The 19167-nt window shown below is 37.8% G+C and overlaps 1 protein-coding gene across 2 annotated transcripts in view; it reads left to right on the plus strand.

Moving 5' to 3' along the window:
• The window catches only part of LOC144977194 (trafficking protein particle complex subunit 8-like), a 170296-nt gene that overhangs the window by 39756 nt on the left and 111373 nt on the right, over positions 1 to 19167 (plus strand). For both annotated transcript variants that reach the window (XM_078922133.1, XM_078922134.1), the window contains 7 exons: positions 5636 to 5804; positions 6865 to 7000; positions 11750 to 11887; positions 13808 to 14001; positions 14957 to 15063; positions 15568 to 15718; positions 16127 to 16230. In XM_078922133.1, coding sequence (XP_078778259.1) covers positions 5636 to 5804; positions 6865 to 7000; positions 11750 to 11887; positions 13808 to 14001; positions 14957 to 15063; positions 15568 to 15718; positions 16127 to 16230 — 999 coding nt within the window. The remainder of the gene's footprint in view (positions 1 to 5635; positions 5805 to 6864; positions 7001 to 11749; positions 11888 to 13807; positions 14002 to 14956; positions 15064 to 15567; positions 15719 to 16126; positions 16231 to 19167) is intronic.

The raw sequence follows: 19167 nt of genomic DNA on the forward strand, positions 1-19167 counted from the left end.
TCATCACTACCATTTGTACTACAACCACCATCATCATCACTACCACCACTACTACAACCATCATCACCACCACCACATCATCACTACCACTACTACTGCAATCACCACCACCACATCATCATCACTGCAACTACCACCACTACTACTACAACCACCACTACCACATCATCATCACAACCACTACTACTACAACCACCACCACTACATCATCAGCACTACCACTAATACTACTACAACCACCTCAACCACATCGTCATCACTACCATTTGTACTACAACTACCATCACCACCACATCATCATCACTACAACTACCACTACTACAACCACCACATCATCATCACTACCACTACTACTACAACCACCACCACATCATCATTACCACTACTACTACGACCACCACCACATCATCATTATCACTACGGCTGCATCCACCACCAACACATCATCATCACTGCAACTACCACTACTACTAAAACCACCACCACCACCACATCATTACCACCACGACTACAACCACCACCACCACATCATCATTACCACTACTACTACAACTACCACCACATCATCACTATCACTACTGCTGCATCCACCACCAACACATCATCATTACTGCAACTACCACTACTACTACAACCATCACATCATCATTACCACTACGACTACAACCACCACGACCACATCATTACCACTACTACTACAACCACCACCACCACATCATCATCCCTTTGGGCGAATTTAGCTAAAGACAAAATTAGCAAACTTCTGGTTGCTCAATAACGCAGCCAGGCTCGTTGTAGGCAATAACAAAAAATACCCGTCAGCAACTCTTCTTCTCCGTGAGTTACATTGGCTTCCTGTGGAAAAAAGAGTTGCCTATAAGATTTGTACTGTTGTCTACAAATCCCTGAGCACGAACAGTCCCTCCTATATTAAAGACCTTCTAAACATATATGTCCCCAATAGAAACTTGAGGTCAAGCAATGACCAATCAATCCTTGTCAAACCTAAGCCATTGCGTAATACAGGTGAACAATCCTTTCAATTTTCGGCCCCCCATTTTTGGAACTCTCTCCCATCACACGTGAGATGCTTGGATTCGTTTTCAAATCTCGCTTAAAGTTTTATATTTTCACGTCATAATGTTGCAAAATTATTTTCATATTTTGTTGTTGTTGAATTGGATTCGTACCACGTTTCCTTCACACTTGTCTCACTGTAATATGTTTTGTTTTATATCACTTTAAAGCGCTTAGAGCCTGTGACAATGGGGTAAAGCGCTATATAAATGCCATTTATTATGATTATCATCACTACCACTAATACTACTACAACCACCTCAACCACATCGTCATCACTACCATTTGTACTACAACCACCATCACCACCACATCAGCATCACTACCACCACTACTACAAACACCTCCACCGCCTCATCTTCATCACTACTACCACTGCTACTACTACAGCCACCACCACCACATCATCATCACTACCACCACTACTACAACCACCATCACCACCACATTATCACTACCACTACTGCTACAAACACCACCACCACCTCATCTTCATCCCTACCACCACTGCTACTACTACAACCACCACATCATCATCACTACCACCACTACAACATCATCATCATCAATACCACTACTACTACAACCACCAGCACCACATCATCATCACGACCGCTACTACTACCACCACCACCACATCATCACAACCACTAGTACTACAACCACCACCACCACATCATCATCACTACCACTACTACTACAAACACCACCACCACATCATCATTACCACCACTACTACAACCACCACCACATCATCACTATCACTACTGCTGCATCCACCACCACCATCACATTATCATCACTACCACGACTACTACTACAACCACCACCACATCATCATCACTACCACAACTACTTCAACCACCACTACCACATCATCATCACTACCATTTGTACAACCACCACCACATTATCATCACAACTACTACAACCACTATACCACCACCACTACATCATCATCACTGCAACTACCACTACTTCGACAACCACCACCACCACATCATCATCACTACCACTGCTACTACAACCACCACCACAACAACATCATCACTACCACTACTACTACAACCACCACCACTACAACATCATCATCATCATCAATACCACTACTACTACAACCACCACCATATCATCACTACCACTACTATTACAACCACCACCACCACTACATTATCACAACTACCACGACTACTACTACAACCACCACCACATCATCATCACTACAACCACTACTTCAACAACCACTACCACATCATCATCACTACCATTTGTACTACAACCACCACCACATTATCATCACTACTACTACAACCACCACATCATCATCACTACCACTGCTACTACAACCACCAGCACCACATCATCATCACGACCACCACTACTACAACCACCACCACATCATCATCGCAACCACTACTACTACAACCACCACCACCACATCATCATCACTACCACTACTACTACAACCACCACCACTACATCATCATTACCACTACTATTACAACCACCACCACTACATCATCATTACCACGACTACTACAACCACCACCACATCATCACTATCACTACTGCTGCATCCACCACCAACACATAATCATCACTGCAACTACCACTACTACTACAACCACCACCACCACCACATCATCATTACCACTACGACTACAACCACCACCACCACATCATCATAACCACCACTACTACAACCACCAGCACCACATCACTACCACTAATACTACTACAACCACCTCAACATCACTACCATTTGTACTACAACCACCATCACCACCACTTCATCACTACCACTAATACTACTACAACCACCTCAACCACACGTCATCACTACTATTTGTACTACAACCACCATCACCACCAAATCATCATCACTACCACCACTATTACAACCACCATCACCACGTCATTATCACTACCACTACTACTACAAACACCACCAACACCTCATCTTCATCACTACCACCACTGCTACTACTACAACCACCACCACCACCACATCATCATCACTAGCACTGCTTCTACAACCACCACCACCACATCATCATCACTACCACTGCTACTACAACCACTACCACTACTACTACAACCACTACCACTACATCATCATCATCATAAATACCACTACTACTACAACCACCAGCACCACATCATCATCACGACCACTACTACTACAACCATCACCACCACATCATCACTACCACTACTACTACAACCACCACCACCACATTATCATCACTACCACGACTACTACTACAACCACCACCACATCATCACTACCATTTGTACTACAACCACCACCACATTATCATCACAACTGCTACAACCACTATACCACCACCACCACCACATCATCATCACTACAACTACTACTTCAACCACCACCACCACCATATCATCATCACTACTACTACAACCACCACCACATCATCATCACTAACTATACTTCGACCACCACCACCACCATATCATCATCACTACCACTACTACTACAACCACAACCACTATCACATCTTCATCATCACTACCACTACTACAACAGCCACCAACACCACATCATCCTCACTACCACCAGTACTACAATCTCTACCATTAGGTTTTTGCTCTTTACTTCATTTGAAATAAGGAAACTTAGGGATTGTATCTGACAATGTGTTTATGTATCCTAATATAATTCTAATCAGTTATCTATTTAGTGGAACTATACAATATGTAAACACAATGCCGTATACCATTCCAATTCCCTTGTCTTGTGTGCGGAAATTCCTCTTTCGGCATTGAAATTCCTACGAGTGGTGTCAGAAACTCCTGTGAGCCAAATTTAAAGTTGGCGTCTCTGTGGTGCTGATTCCACGCAGTGTAGTAAACATGTATTCTGATTGGTTGGTAACAAAGCGATCTCATTGGGAGGGGAAATTTTTTTTTTTATTATTGGTTAAAGTCAAATGTATGAGGATGACAGTGGTCGGGTATCACTCATCGGTTTTTAACTGCCATTTGTTGCTATGACGATGTCGCTAAACAGGGGTTTTATTAAAATGTATGTCGCCATTTTGGGGTTTTTATTACTGATTACATATAGCAAAAAAAAAGTCGGGATCAGAGGTCAATGTTGCTATCCAGGGATTGTCATTATTCAGGGGTGTTGTTATCCAGAGGTTGCACTGTATCTTGAATGGCTCATCAATGTATCGTTTATCCTTCATTCACGTTTTGTGTGTGTGTGTGTGTGTGTGTGTGTGTGTGTGTGTGTGAATAAAAAATTGTGAGAAATCACAGTTATATAGGATGTGATTTCAGGATCACATAGATTCATTTGTAGTGTCAAGCATCATTGAATGTACTCAAAAATCAGATGGGCATCAATTTTAAAATATGTGTCCTGATCTTTTCACTTCATCGTTTTTATTATCCATTCAACTACATTTGCACGAAAGAATTGTACAATTTAAAGCTTATAGATAACTTAATTCATTTTTTTCTCCCTGACCTCTATTGAAGAGAAATACCTTCAAAATGGACCTAAATCTACCTTTAGGTTAGAGGATTTCAATACAGCGCTGAGAGACGAAATTTTTACCAATCCCAACTTATTACATATAATTTTTTTTTAAATTTTCGTTCTTCATGAATACAAGCTACCATTGAGTCAGTTTCACAACTCTGCATAGCTATAAACGAAGGAATAACGCGATAAACAATAGTCGAACATTCCATTTACTGTTTTATGTGAAATATTGTGCCATCAATTAAATCATTCAACTAATGCATTTTTCCTTCAGTTTTATATCATAATTTACAATATAATACATCTAAAAGTCAGTATCCTTTTCTGAATATGAAAAATGAAAATAAAATCACGATCAACATAGTTACTAAGAAAACAGAGAGAGCAATTGGCCACCGAGGATGAAGCCGCACTTGAACCGCCTCCTCTTAAAGTAATACGTCTCGTCTCGTAGTCAAGATGGGCAAAACATTGAGAAACCTTTAGTTTGTGTTATTAAAAAAAAATTATTTTGGGTATGAATGAGGTGTTCAAGTGCTGTTGTGATGAAAATGTAACAGTATTTTAAACAATTTGTAATATGTATGTATGTTTTGTCTTTAAAAAGCAGTTGTTTGCGTTTAATAATTTTTGACCCCCCCCTACCTTCAAATATGAATAACTTTTAAGATACTTACAAAATTCAAACAGCATTTTATTCAGAAATGCTGTCTCTACTCAAATATGTAATATTTGATTTGAATTTTTCCGACAATTCGGCGGGTTTAGCCAAATCACCACACATATGTGCCTTTGAGGAAGTGTAATTTGAGTTTTTTTACAAGTTTTATGGGAAGTTGACACACATCAATGATTCATGTGGACCTAACTTAAAGTGCTTGTAATCCCTGTCCCTGGAATAGCTAAACTTATGTGTGTGTATGTGTGTGTGTGTGTGTGTGTGTGTTGTTGTTGTTGTTGTTGTTGTTGTTGTTGTTGTTGTACAAAGAGCAGACTGACATCAATGATAATGATCCAGTGATCCCACCTATCATTATCCAGAGCGGAGTCCATCTACCAGAGCATGAAGGCAACATTTGGTGTCCAGATCTGTCACCTTCTACAAGTCAATTCTCGGTCCATTCACACGGTAGATTCCATCAAGTTTGGGACACCAGTTCAGCCTGATCCATGGAGTCAATTCCTCAACAAACACACCATCTCCTCACAGGTTGGTCAAAGCAAATTTACTTGAAGCATGAATCTTCAGTTTCGCCTTACTTGTTGCATGACTGCCACATGAGATTGATAAATCTTCCTATTCCTCCTCCTCCTCCTCCTCCTTCTTCTTCTTCTTCTTCTTCTTCTTCTTCTTCTTCTTCTTCTTCTTCTTCTTCTTCTTCTTCTTCTTCTTCTTCTTCTTCTTCTTCTTCTTCTTCTTCTTCTTCTTCTTCTTCTTCTTCTTCTTCTTCTTCTTCTTCTTCTTTTTCTTCTTCTTCTTCTTCTTCCCTCCCTCCCTCCCTCTTTCCTTCCTTCCTTCCTTCTTTTTTTCTTCTGGGATGGGGTTCCTGACATCGCATAGTGGGCAGGGAGACACTTACTGTGTATTCTATCCCCCTATATCTGTTTTCCAACATACTTTCTGTCTTTGTCTTAGAATGAGATTACGTGGTTATGTCCTGGCCCTGGCCAGATACCCTGGCTGGGAGGGAAACAATCAAATGTATAGTTAGAGTTGAGTTATGGGAGATGATATTTTTTGTCTTGTAAATCATATCTCTGTTATGCAATGCACTGTGTTCTTTATTTGAACCAATTCCCCTTTGTCATACTTTTTCTTGAGTGCTTTAGTTGTTTTACTATCCCATTTTCTTCTTTTCACTGGCGCTGATATGACCTAAATGTGTTGTAAACACAGTAAATTTCTTTAAAACAAACAAACTTCTACAAACAACCACCAGAATGTCATCCCTCCCACCAATATCATCATATTCCTAACCATTTCTGCATCATCATCCTTACCACCACTTTACTTTCACAACCGCGACATCATCATCCCTACCACAACCACTACAATAATCGCCATATCATCATTCATACCATCAATACAATAACCACCTCACCATCATCTCAATTTTTTCACCCATGGAAAAGGGTGATATGTAATGTCGGGGCCAGAGTTTTGTGATAATTGTCAGCCATTTGGTCAAATATCCTCCTTGACATATTTTCCCTCTTGCAAAATATATTGGTCTAATTTCCTGGGGGTTTTTTTATATGTCTGAATTCAGGACCTTTCTGACACAGAATTGTGTATTCCAGTAGTGGATGACATGTCTGGATTTCCTTGTCAACTTACTGAAGGCAACGAGGACCATAACTCTGACCCTTTGACAGATTCATTTTACAACAACATGGAGGAGTCCGGTAGGCAAAACATAATTTGAAGTGCAAAAAAATGGGTGGAAAATGTCAATAATGACCATAAGCGGAGCTTCCAACACCTGTTTCTTTGTTGGTTTTATTTTTATAATGATTGTCTCATTTTTTTAAGGGTCTTTAAAAAATGCTGTTTCTTCTTGATTTACTATCTTCATAATTAAGTGACGCTTATATTGGTTCACATATTTCTATTGTTTATCTTAACAAGATTTCTATTCTTATAACTTAATGTCTTATTTTAGTGACACAGGACGATACACAAATCATATTTGTACTAGTATTCTTATTTTAAAATTTTAAAATGAATTTTCGTCTTTGAATAATAATGTGAATTAATTTTTTTCATAATATTTTTGTAAACTTCTTAGGAATGTCAGTTCGCAGTTATCTGTCAAAAACAGGGTAAAAAACATTTCAAAAATATTTTCATGTAAAAAATACGAGGGCTCTTTCAGAAATAACCGAAAAATGCCCATTGCTCAGCAACCAGTGGAGATTTTTTAATTCTGTAAACGACATGATATTCCTTATTTCCTTACGGATATTCCCAGAAATTATGAAGTGCATCATTTTGCACAATGAATTTCTAGACGATTTTAAAGATGGCGGCCCACCTTGAAACTTGGTCAAAGGAGGAAATCAGAGCTGTCATACGTTTTTTGAACGCCAAAAGTCTGAATCCTACCGAAATTCATAAAGAACTTCAGAGTGTATATGGTGAGCATGTTATAAGCCGTACACAAGTCTATCACTGGTGTAATTTGTTTGAATCCGGCCATTCCGACTTGACAGACAGGGAAGGAGAGGGCGTTCGATAACTGTGACGTCAGAAGACAATGTGAAGCGAGTTGATGAGCTTATTCGTCAAGACAGGAGGTTGAAACTTCATGAAATCGCAAGCAGTCTTGAAATTTCGGAAACTTCTGCCCATAGAATTGTATTTGATGAACTTGGCTACAGAAAAGTCAGCGCAAGATGGGTTCCTAAGCAATTGACAGACAATCATAAAGAACAAAGATTGGACATCTGCAGGGAACTTTTGAGAAGAAGCAAGAGCTCACGCAGGGTTCACGGGCATACTGCCAACGCCGGCGGAGACTTTCTAGGGTACGATGTGACTTTTCTTGACAGCATAGTCACCGGTGATGAGACTTGGTTGCACCATTGCACCCCAGAAACAAAGCAAGATTCGATGACATGGAAACATCCATCCTCGCCTGTCGCAAAGAAATTCAAAGTCATGCGGTCAGCAAAGAAAATAATGGGAACTGTTTTCTGGGACAGTCGTGGTGTTATTCTGTTCGAAACCTTACATCTTGGAGAAACAATCAATGCTGCAAGGTACTGCCAAACTCTTGACAAGCTTAGGGAGGCCATTCGCAGAAAGCGCCCAGGGCAGTTGACCAACGGGGTCATTTTGCAACACGACAACGCTACACCCCACACAGCACGAGTGACGCAAGGTTGGCTAGAGAAATATGGATGGGAGATTTTGCCACACCCACCACACAGTCCAGACCTCGCACCATCTGATTATCACCTCATTGGGCCACTGAAACATGAGCTGGCAGGAAAGGCTTTGATGTCGATGAAGAGCTTGTTGACCATGTGCGGAAATGGCTACAAAACCTTGACGGAAATTTCTTCCAAGAGGGTATCTATTCCATGGTGCGGCGTTGGCAGAAGTGTGTCGACAGACTTGGCTGTTACGTAGAGAAATGAAGGACGAGTCAAGGTATGAACACGTGCAAGAATTTTGTTGATAGCATAAAAAACGCGGATTTTACAGGCATTTTTCGGTTAATTATGAAAGAGCCCTCGTAGAAACACTGAAATGTTCATTCTACTAGTTTCAACAAAATAATGATAATGGACATTCTTGTCAAAGGTGTACGCACTGTATGTTGATTGAATAACCCAGGACTCATACTACTATAAGATAATACTAAAAAAGGCATTATTTCAATAGCTTGCCAGGTATGGCAACAATGTTACCATTAAGCCTGGGTGTGGTCTTTTGACCTTTAATGATGTACAGGTTACTTGCTGTGTCTTCTATGCCGCTATTTCTATTTTATGAGTTGCTTTCTGTCATTGTCTTGGAATGGGATTACTTGGTTTTGTTGTAGCCCTTGCCAAGTCCTTGGTTGAGAGGGAAACAGTCAAATGTGTTTTTTTTTTTTTTAAATGATCTCTCTGTAATGAACATACCATGTTGTCTTTAAACACGCTGTCATTAAACACATTCCGAATTTTTGCCCTATGAAGTACACGCCTTTAACTCACTGGACTGCCAAGGTTTTCAGAATTGCAAAGCCGCTGACTACCGAGATTTATGCATGTTTTTAAAAATTCACCATTTTTATAATAATAAAAGTTTAAAAAGCAAACAAACCTGCTTGGGTTGTTGTTTTCAAATGATACCATTTGTATTGTTGCATTTTAATTTGGATTGCACAGTAATATTTTGAACAGGAGGCAGTTTTATGCCCCCCTCCCAACACTGCCTTGGACCAGTGTTCTAACTAAAAACTTAAAAAAATTAATGTCACTGACATAATCAGAATAACTAAAACAAAAAGTAGTTTCATAATGTTTTTCACTTGAGAATTACAAATTATTGATTTCGTTTCTCCATAATGTTGGAAAACTGAAGGAAAAAATACCAGTTTATCTATTACTTAGACCTGCTAGAGGAATGTCAAAATTAAAAAGTACCTCATCATGTTTGGTATGAAATGCACGATAAAAAAATGACTACCTCACTATTAAACTGCCATGGCTGATACAATTTGGTCAGAACTAGAAACAAAATAGTAAAGTATGAAACTGAGGGGGTTCGGCCATGGCAGTCAAAGGTCAAAATTTTTTAAAGCACACATATGTCAGCTGTGGCAGTCAGTGAGTTAAGCAGAGTAACTTCAGCTTCAGGTAAGCTTCATTGCAAAAGCTTATCTGATTCTGATTATATATGTCATTGTATCCATTTCCCTTTCTTGGACCGGTGGATTAACGAGGATAGTGCAACTGGTAAGCAACCCTGAGTGAAGGTTGAAGAGAAGGAAGATGACCAAGTGGAAGTGGCGACCAAAAAGCCTTCTTCCTCAGAGCTGTTACTGGCCTGTATAGATTTTGGCAAGCAAAAACACATTGATTCAAGCTGACATCTTAATCAGATTGGATCAACTTTCACTCTTTTTGTTCTCAATATTTGTAAGAGTCATAGAAATTAGCCGTGATGAGAGACAATAAGCTCTCACCAAACCCACTGGTCACAAAACACAGCTGTCAATACCAAAACAAAGGATATCACTCAGTCTCTTTAAAACTGTCATTATCTACCTGTTGTCAAGAGCCCCCTCGACTCCTATTTAATTGTCACTGATAACCTCACAAATCCATACTGCAAAGCCCCACCCTCTATTGTCTCTAACAGGATGGTGACACACTACTGTAGCATTAAGCCCCGACCACTATCGATTCTTCAAGCTGTCATGATTTCACCGGTGATAAACTTTAATCATGAGATTTTGTTTGATTTTTAAAAATTTGCCACTTTTTGAGGTCAAATATTTATTGCGATCAACCGAAGCTTGTTGCAATTAACCAGTGACTTTTATACAGAATTAATTCCGTTTCTTGGGAAATGTGATAAACCGAAAGTTGCAATTAACCAAGTTGCGATTATCTGGAGTGGACTGTATCTTGTAAACATTTGAGTGTTTTCCTCTTATTGGGATCCTGACTTTAAGGTGATCTCAAACTAAGTACATTGATGGTATGCCCTTAGAATCTCCATGCTGTTCCTTGTTTGAACCAATTCCCCCTTGTCTTTCTTTTTCTTGGGTGCTTTTATCGTAATTCTAGAATTTTTGGACTACACCATTTTCTTCCTATTTATGGGTGCTGATATGACCTAAGTGTGTTGTAAGCACCGATTGCTCTTACTGTTTTTAGTAATGCGGCCAACAGTTCCATCCTCTTTGCAATGTCGAAAGCCAAGCCTTACATAAGCTTCCCTCACACAAATTCCTCTGATCTGTAGGCCACATGGGGTGAGGGGTTGAGGGGAATGCTTGTGGTATTTGTTTAATCTGAGTTTTTACAACAGCGTGCGGGGCAAAGGGTAAAAATGCTTGACTGCCCTGCAAAATGTGGGACATTTGGTAGCTCTGTTATTCTTTCTTGATGGACCACTCATCCATTATCCATGTGAAGCCCATAGAGTTGAGTTAATGCCATACAGATCATTAATTGATTGCTGTTGTCATGCTAATCTTAGAGTGTGTATGTTTCAAAACCATTACATTGACACATAATATAAAAAGTCCTCTAAATTTTGGTAAAATCATGGGCCGTATGGGGCATTTGAATATTTCTGAATTAATTTTAAACGATAAGGATGGGCAGTTCCTTCAATGTAAAGTAAGTGAACTACACACAGGCTTTGCACTTGATCAGGGATTTAGACAAGTAATTTACCAAACCGCTTTGTCTTGATATCTTCTTGCCAATGATGTAAATAATAAATATTGCATTATCTTGTTTCTTTTTATTATTTTTTTTGTTTCCAATAAAATGCTCTGTAAAATCAGTTTGTCACCGTTTCCATATGTGACAGCATTCATTTTTATAAAGGGAAAATCTGATTCAGAAATGTCAATTATAGTTAATTAGTTTTTGAAACTTCATAATAACGTTGGGTAAAATGTCTACCATTTTTGTCCATACAAGGCTCATCTGGTTTGACTTCATCATCATCATGTGATCTGTTCAATCACCCCTTGGCATCGCCTACTTCCCCTCCCAGCAGAGAGACTCCATCTCCAGACAGTGACCCAACTGCTGCTGCAGGGGGATATCACATTCAAGGTAATAGTTTCTTTCAAGTGTCTTGCTTGTTTAGATAGTCTTTTTGTTTTAATGCCCTTATTTGAAGAGTTTTTCTTTATTTGTATCAGCTATCAGGGTTGCCAATTTATTTTACAATTTCCATAAGTTTAGGAGGAGGGGGAAGGGATAGCATAGAGAGAGGATGATGATGATTGAGATGGTTGATAGGGTCAAAATGATAGAGAGTCATCTTATTTTTTAAGACTTCCCTCTCTGTTTGTAGCATGTATTTTTTCATGACATACTGGAGTTATTTTCATCTGTCCTCTTGATAGTGTTTTTAAAAAACAATCATCACGTTGATTCCGTTGATCATTTTCTCACCCCGGACTCCTATATATCCAATATCTATTCCTGTTCCTGTGACAAAGGGAAGACAGGGATGCATTTTAGTAAAACGTTAAATACTATGTTCTAATTGGTCTATTCTATTGACATGAGAAATAGCTTTATATACCTCTGTAAACTTTCTTAACATGTCTTTGAATTTTATGAATGACATTCAATTTTTCTTTATATTTTTACTAGGACAATCCTGCTTATAATAGGATTCAAATTTTGGGGATGGATGTCACAATACCAACAACTTCAGGGTCCAATTTTTCAGAAGAGTACTTCACAACTTATATTGTCACAAGCATCTAAGGACCATGACAGTTATACTCTGAGATAAATCCACCATGGGATTTAATTAATCTTAAAATTTATGACATGGAATTGAAAATAAAAGACAAAATTCTGTTCACCATACAAATTTAAAAAATCAGCTACAATATGTGGGTTACAGAGGAGAATTTGATCTTTCAAAAGCTACCTTACATGCTATGGTAATTAAAGCTGGAGAAATGACAAGTGTGACAAAGTTTGGAAATTGATCACTATGATCATTGACGCGAGTGGTCAACTCAGGGTCCCATTAAGTGATTATCGGTTATAGATGTAGCATTCGTTACAGTGAATTACCCATCATCACTACAGGGGTTCCTCCAGCTAAATGTGTCTGAATTTGGGTTGAATATTGGGTGAATTGTACCAGTGAAAAGAAAAAATAAAACTTAAAACAAAACTAATGAACAGATGTGTGACATTGGTTCACAACTATATCTTTTTTTAAAACCAAGATATAATTGAAACCACACTCACTTTTTTATTAGCAATGACTATCCCGCACAAATCTTTGGGCCTCTTTTTCGCTCACAAAGTGCCCAAAGTCGCGTCAAAATATGGGACGAAGCCGTTTCGTATATGCTATTTTTAAAAATTAATTACGACGCTGTTTATCGATTAATATGACTGAAAGTTGGCACACAGTTAGAAAAGTTATTTTAGATTATGTCAAGCGACAAAACTCGTGCGATTACCAGAAGACCGTTAAAAATAGATTTTTACTCTTTGGAGTAAAATATTTCTAAAACTACCGGGCGTGGAGGTTTTGTCGCTGACAAGGTAATACATGAACATTTCTTCTTTTTGGTTGTAAAATTTCATATGAATATGACGAGTACTTTTCCCGTATTTTACAAAACACCATCCTAATTTGCTCTTCAAGTTTCAATCTTTTAATCCATTTATTACGCAAGATACAACCAAAGGTCGAAAAAAAATGCCGAAAAAGCGTCCCATATTTTCGCATTTTTTTCCTCTTTGCGGGTCATCCACATAAATGACACCTTTGAAACTGCATAACTTGTTTATTTATGAATGGATTTTCAAAATTCAAAAACATTTTTACTCAGTGGAGATAGGGCTTTGATTTTAGACAAAAAATTTTCCTCAAAAAGAGAAAAAAACATTTTTCATAGTCATTGCTATTTTTTATATCAGATTGATATCCCATGCATGTACCCATTGTCACCAGACAGTGAAGTAGGACATTAATTACTATTTTTCTTCTTCCAGATGGTCGTCACTCATCTTCCAGGCATCACAGTAATCGTAGTCATAGATTACAGGATGGTGGTCACACAGCAAGAGTTCATGGGATGTGTCTGACCCCAAGTGACCTGGACAGGCTAAGGATCTTTATGCACGAGTTTGTGGTTCGAGCACTTATCCCTTGGGTGGAAAGGCAGATGAAGATGCTGAGTGAACAAGTGAGTTCTTTTAATTATTGATTGATATATTAAGTTCTCCATGAGGAGCCGTCGCCTTATATCTATAAAAACAAAGACAACACGTCACCTTAATTCATTTTTGCCACATGGTGTTCAAATTTTTAACGCGCAACTGTGATTTAAATTAAATACTATCTTTTAAATATACACACACCAGTTCAGACTAAAGGCCCGGGGTATGGCCTATCTCAATTTATCAAATTAATTTATAAAGTGTTGCTAATGGGTCTTGGTTGTATATTTTTACATTTTTGTGCATTTGCATATATTATATATGTACACATTGTCGCCATAGATTCTCAACTTTGTGTTTATACATTTTCATGCATACACGTCTGTAAACGAATTTCCATTTTTTTGGATGAATAAAGTATATATTATTATTATTATTTGTATTATTATTATTCTTACTATTATTATTATTATTATTATTATTATTATTATTATTATTATTATTATTATTATTATTATTATTATTATTATTATTATTATTATTATTATTTGAATTTCCTTATTCTTCATCTTCTTCTGTGATATTTGAAGTTAACGTTTTCTGTGGTCAAAATGAATGATGTTTTAGGTCAGTGTAAGGCCATATATCAATCTGGCACAGGAATTCAGAGACGGAAATCATCATCATCATCATCATCATCATCATCATCTTCTTCTTCTTCTTCTTCTTCTTCTTCTTCTTCTTCTTCTTCTTCTTCTTCTTCTTCTTCTTCTTCTTCTTCTTCTTCTTCTTCTTCTTCTTCTTCTTCTTCTTCTTCTTCCTCTTCTTCTTCTTCTTTTTCCTCTTCTTCTTCCCTCCTCCTCCTCCTCTTCCTCCTTTTCCTCCTCCCTCTCCTCCTTTTCTCTATATCTGCCTTGACATTTTATATTGATGGGAAATTAAAGATACTGTTTTTAAAAAGAAGTTCTTCTCTATTTCCAGTTAAATTCCAGAAAAGGCATCCACAAATCCTTTCTTGGTGTCACTAAAAGAATCTTTGGCAACAAGCCAGCAGGTCCTATTCCTGCTAGTCAGAATACAACAGTTGTGTAAGTCCTGATTTGTTGTAACTGTTTTTATTGATGTTTCATCATCATCATCATCATTGTCATCTTTATCATTATTAACATTATTAATAGCGTTGTTTTCATCAATTCTTAAAAGGCCTCGAAACGTATTAAGGTGGGCTTTTCAATTATTTTATTTTTTTTTGGTACCCAATCATAGCTTATTTTATGCCAAAAAATTTGATAATAAATTTAGAAAATTCTGATCATTTGTTGCCGAGATATGATCCTTTGAGCTGAGATATGATCCTTTGAAGTAGAGTTCATAAGGTATGCATTTAGTGAGGAATAGCAAGTGAGTTTTTCCATTACAATTTCATATACCCAGTCCTAAAACTTATTGAACACAGTGATAGTTCTTATTGTCAGCCTTGAAATTGCTTAGGAGTTTTCCCAGCACAGTTAAAGTCCTTGAAAAAAAACAAAAACAATACATGAATTGGGCCCCATTATATAATCTTCCTGTTTGAATCTCTGTATGTCCAGATACACCAAAGATGCCCCTGAACTCCAGCATCGTCGCCTTGGAGACTTGGCTTTCCTGTTTCATATGTATGAGTTTGCCCACCAAACCTATTATGCAGTCAAGAAAGAATTCAACAATGATCAGGCTTGGCTACAGTTTGCTGGAGCTCTGGTCAGTATTCGTCTAATTGATTTTTCTCTTTCATTTCGTTGTATTGAGAAAAAGAGAACATTAATATCAGGTATTTTATGGATTTTTATTAAATAAATCCTCACAGGATTTTTAAAGATTTTTTGGGGGATGATTTAGAGATGTTTACATTAATTTTTAAACTCCTGTTTTACTTGCATTGCCGGTTGCCAGCTGTGGTAATCTACGTATCAGCCACATAGAATATTTAGAATGAAATCAATGGGGTGGGATTTTTGAGTGTATTTTGCAGTGCCCTAATACATTGGTTTACTTGACAGCACTGTATCACACCTTAACAGAATAGGTTTGAATCTATGACTTTTAAATTCACTCCCTGTCCAGCCACAAGAGTGCATCTCTTTCCCGTCTTTTATCTTACATTGTCAGGAAATGGCTTGCCTATCAACGTTCCTCCAAGGTCCCCACAGCCAGAAACAGTACCCCCATCGTTCCATGGACACAGCCATATCCACCTATCTCACATCATGCAGGTACCGCCACTTCACACATTCTCTCTCTCTCTCTCTCTCTCTCTCTCTCTCTCTCTCTCTCTCTCTCTCTCTCTCTCTCTCTCTCTCTCTCTCTCTCTTTCTCTGTATGAGTGTGTTGTGTGTGTTGTGTGTGTGTGTGTGTTGTGTGTGTGAAGACATTACAAGCCAGTCATTTTCAAATTTTGCTATCGATGTATTAAAATTATTTTTGTTCTTCTTTTGAGTAAAAACTGAAAGTGTGTTTGTTTGTGTGTATGTGTATGTTAGTGATATTTTAGATTGTAATTCTTGTAACTGTCAAGCGTACGACATAATAAAATGTTACCTTTATCTCCAGATTGAATATGGAAATTCAAAACATTAAAAATAACCTCTTGCCCCCTCCCCCCCTGTTTTTTTTTCATGTTTTAAAAAATAAAAATGATAAACAAAAAGACCACATAAAATACTAAAACAAAAACAAACAAAAAAATAAAACAAGAAAGAGAGGGAAAAAAAACAACAAAACGCATATATATATATATATATAGATTGTTTATGCTAGTGTAATTGGTGCTTCTCGAAGCTCGAAGAAATAAATAACAATGTGAAATTAAATGTAAGCTTCAATATAATATACGAAAACAGGTGGGGGAAGAGAGGAGATAAAGGTAGTATAATATTTAAATGAGGTCAGTTCTGCCTCCCTGTATTTCCTATGTTGTTTAGTTGTGTGACAGAACTGAAGAACAGTGATTTAGATGTCGTGCAATCCTCGATGACAGGACCCATTAAAGTGGTGGGCGACAGATTTGTCCTCGCCATTTTCAATAGACCGAAGATGTTGTCCAAACCTGTCGCTTAAGGGGCGGTTTGGGTCTAATAGGAAAATCCTTCGAAAAATTGATTTTGAGATTTTGGTGAAAAATGATATTTTATTATCTTAGAAATAATATAATTGAAGTCCAAATTCTTAAAGTAGACTATAAAGGCACGAAAAACACAGTCAAAAATGGTACGAGTAGTAAGAAAAGTGTGAAAAACGGGAAGCAATTTTGCTATTTTCTCAATATGTCATTTTTCTAAGGGTATGGGATACTGTGTCAAACGTTTCTTAGAATCTATTCAATGAAATTGTCTGAAAATTTCCACAGTTATAACAGAGATGATGTATTATGTCACCCTAGAGAGATTTTTTGTATAAGATATGTGACCTGTGAATTATAATCCTAAGTCTGAATTTTTAACATCAATTTTGTCATAACATTTTGATTCTCAACTTTGTAATGTTCTAATAAAAATTCCATAAGCTAAAGCCGTAAAATCTCTCTATGGTGACACACTATGGTACAATGTTGACAAGAGGAAAGAATATGGAGGTCATTCCTTCATTGGTTTTTGTGGAACGTTTGCCACAAGATTGTTATATTTTTTTATGTCAGACCCCCAAATTAGGTCGCAAAATGGGTATAAACACAGATAATTAAAATATTTCACCATAAATGTTGTTTTTTAACCTATACTGACGATACAGAATGGTTAAAACTGCCCAATAATGGTAATTAAATATTTTTTAGAAAAGACCCAAACCGCCCCTTAATCTCTTAACAGTTTCTCCGACATATGTCTTGTAGCAACGTTTTAAAAACATTTTAAAATGAGCTTTTATATAGTGCAATATCCACTAAATGTCCTCAAAGCGCTTTACAAGGGGTCCCTTGCCAGAAGCAACAATTAACATTTAGGACTCGACATGACACCTGTTAGCAGACCTGCCATACATCCCGGAATCCCGGAATTGAGCTGATAATTCCGGATTGTCAATGCCGATGTTTTGAAAAAAAAAAAATTGTTTTATTTATTTTTTTTTCCTCGAATTTTTAAATTTACGAATACACGTGAGATTAAAGGGTATTCGATTACGATTACGGAAAGTCGGTAAGGTATCGGGATAGGCTTTTTACTCTTAACTGTCCTCTTTGGGTGCAACCAGCAATACTATATATCAATTACTTTCTTAAAATTTTTGATCCACTGCTCAGACTGCATCAATCCAACTTCAACCCATAGATTTATAAACAGTGACAGATAGGCTGAGCAGCGAGGCGAAAAAATAAAACACACTGGGGATGCACGCCATTAGCTACAAGACCTTTACTGGCTTAGTTCAGGTGCGCTGGTTAATAGACTTCTCGTGTCAATATTATCTCGCTGTCTCTCTTTCTTTCTCTATTTCTCTTTTTTTTCTTTCTCTATCCTTTCTTTCATTCTCTATTTCTCTTTTTTTTCTTTCTCCATCCCTTTCTTTCATTCTCTATCTCTTTCATTGACTCTCTCTCTCTCTCTCTCTCTCTCTCTCTCTCTCTCTCTCTCTCTCTCTCTCTCTCTCTCTCTCTCTCTTTTTTTTCCTTTCTCTTTTTCTCTATCTCTTCTTTCTTTCTTTCTTTATCTCTCTCTTTCTTTCTCTCCCCCTCTCTCTTTCTTTCTTTTCTCTCTCTCTCTCTCTCTCTCTCCCTCTTTCTTTCTTTCTTTTCTCTCTCTCTCTCTCTCTCTCTCTCTCTCTCTCTCTCTCTCTCTCTCTCTCTCTCTCTCTCTACCTTTCTTTCTCTCTTTCTTTTTCCTTGCTCTTTTTCTCTCTCTTTCTCTTTCCCTCTTTCTTTCTCCCCTCTACCCCCTCTCACTCTCTCTCTACATACTTTCTTTGTTTCCCTATCTCTCTCTCTCCCTCTTTCTTTCTTTCTTTTCTCTCTCGCTCTCTCTCTCTCTCTCTCTCTCTCTCTCTCTCTCTCTCTCTCTCTCTCTCTCTCTCTCTCTCTCTCTCTCTCTCTCTCTCTCTCTCTCTCTCTCTCTCTCTCTCTCGGCGAAAAGATAAAACACACTGGGGATGCACGCCATTAGCTACAAGACCCTTACTGGCTTAGTTCAGGTGCGCTGGTTAATAGACTTCTCGTGTCAATA

Source organism: Berghia stephanieae, chromosome 7, assembly GCF_034508935.2.
Source record: "Berghia stephanieae isolate SIO BIC M18660-M18661 chromosome 7, UCSD_Bste_1.3, whole genome shotgun sequence".
Lineage (NCBI taxonomy): Eukaryota > Metazoa > Mollusca > Gastropoda > Nudibranchia > Aeolidiidae > Berghia > Berghia stephanieae.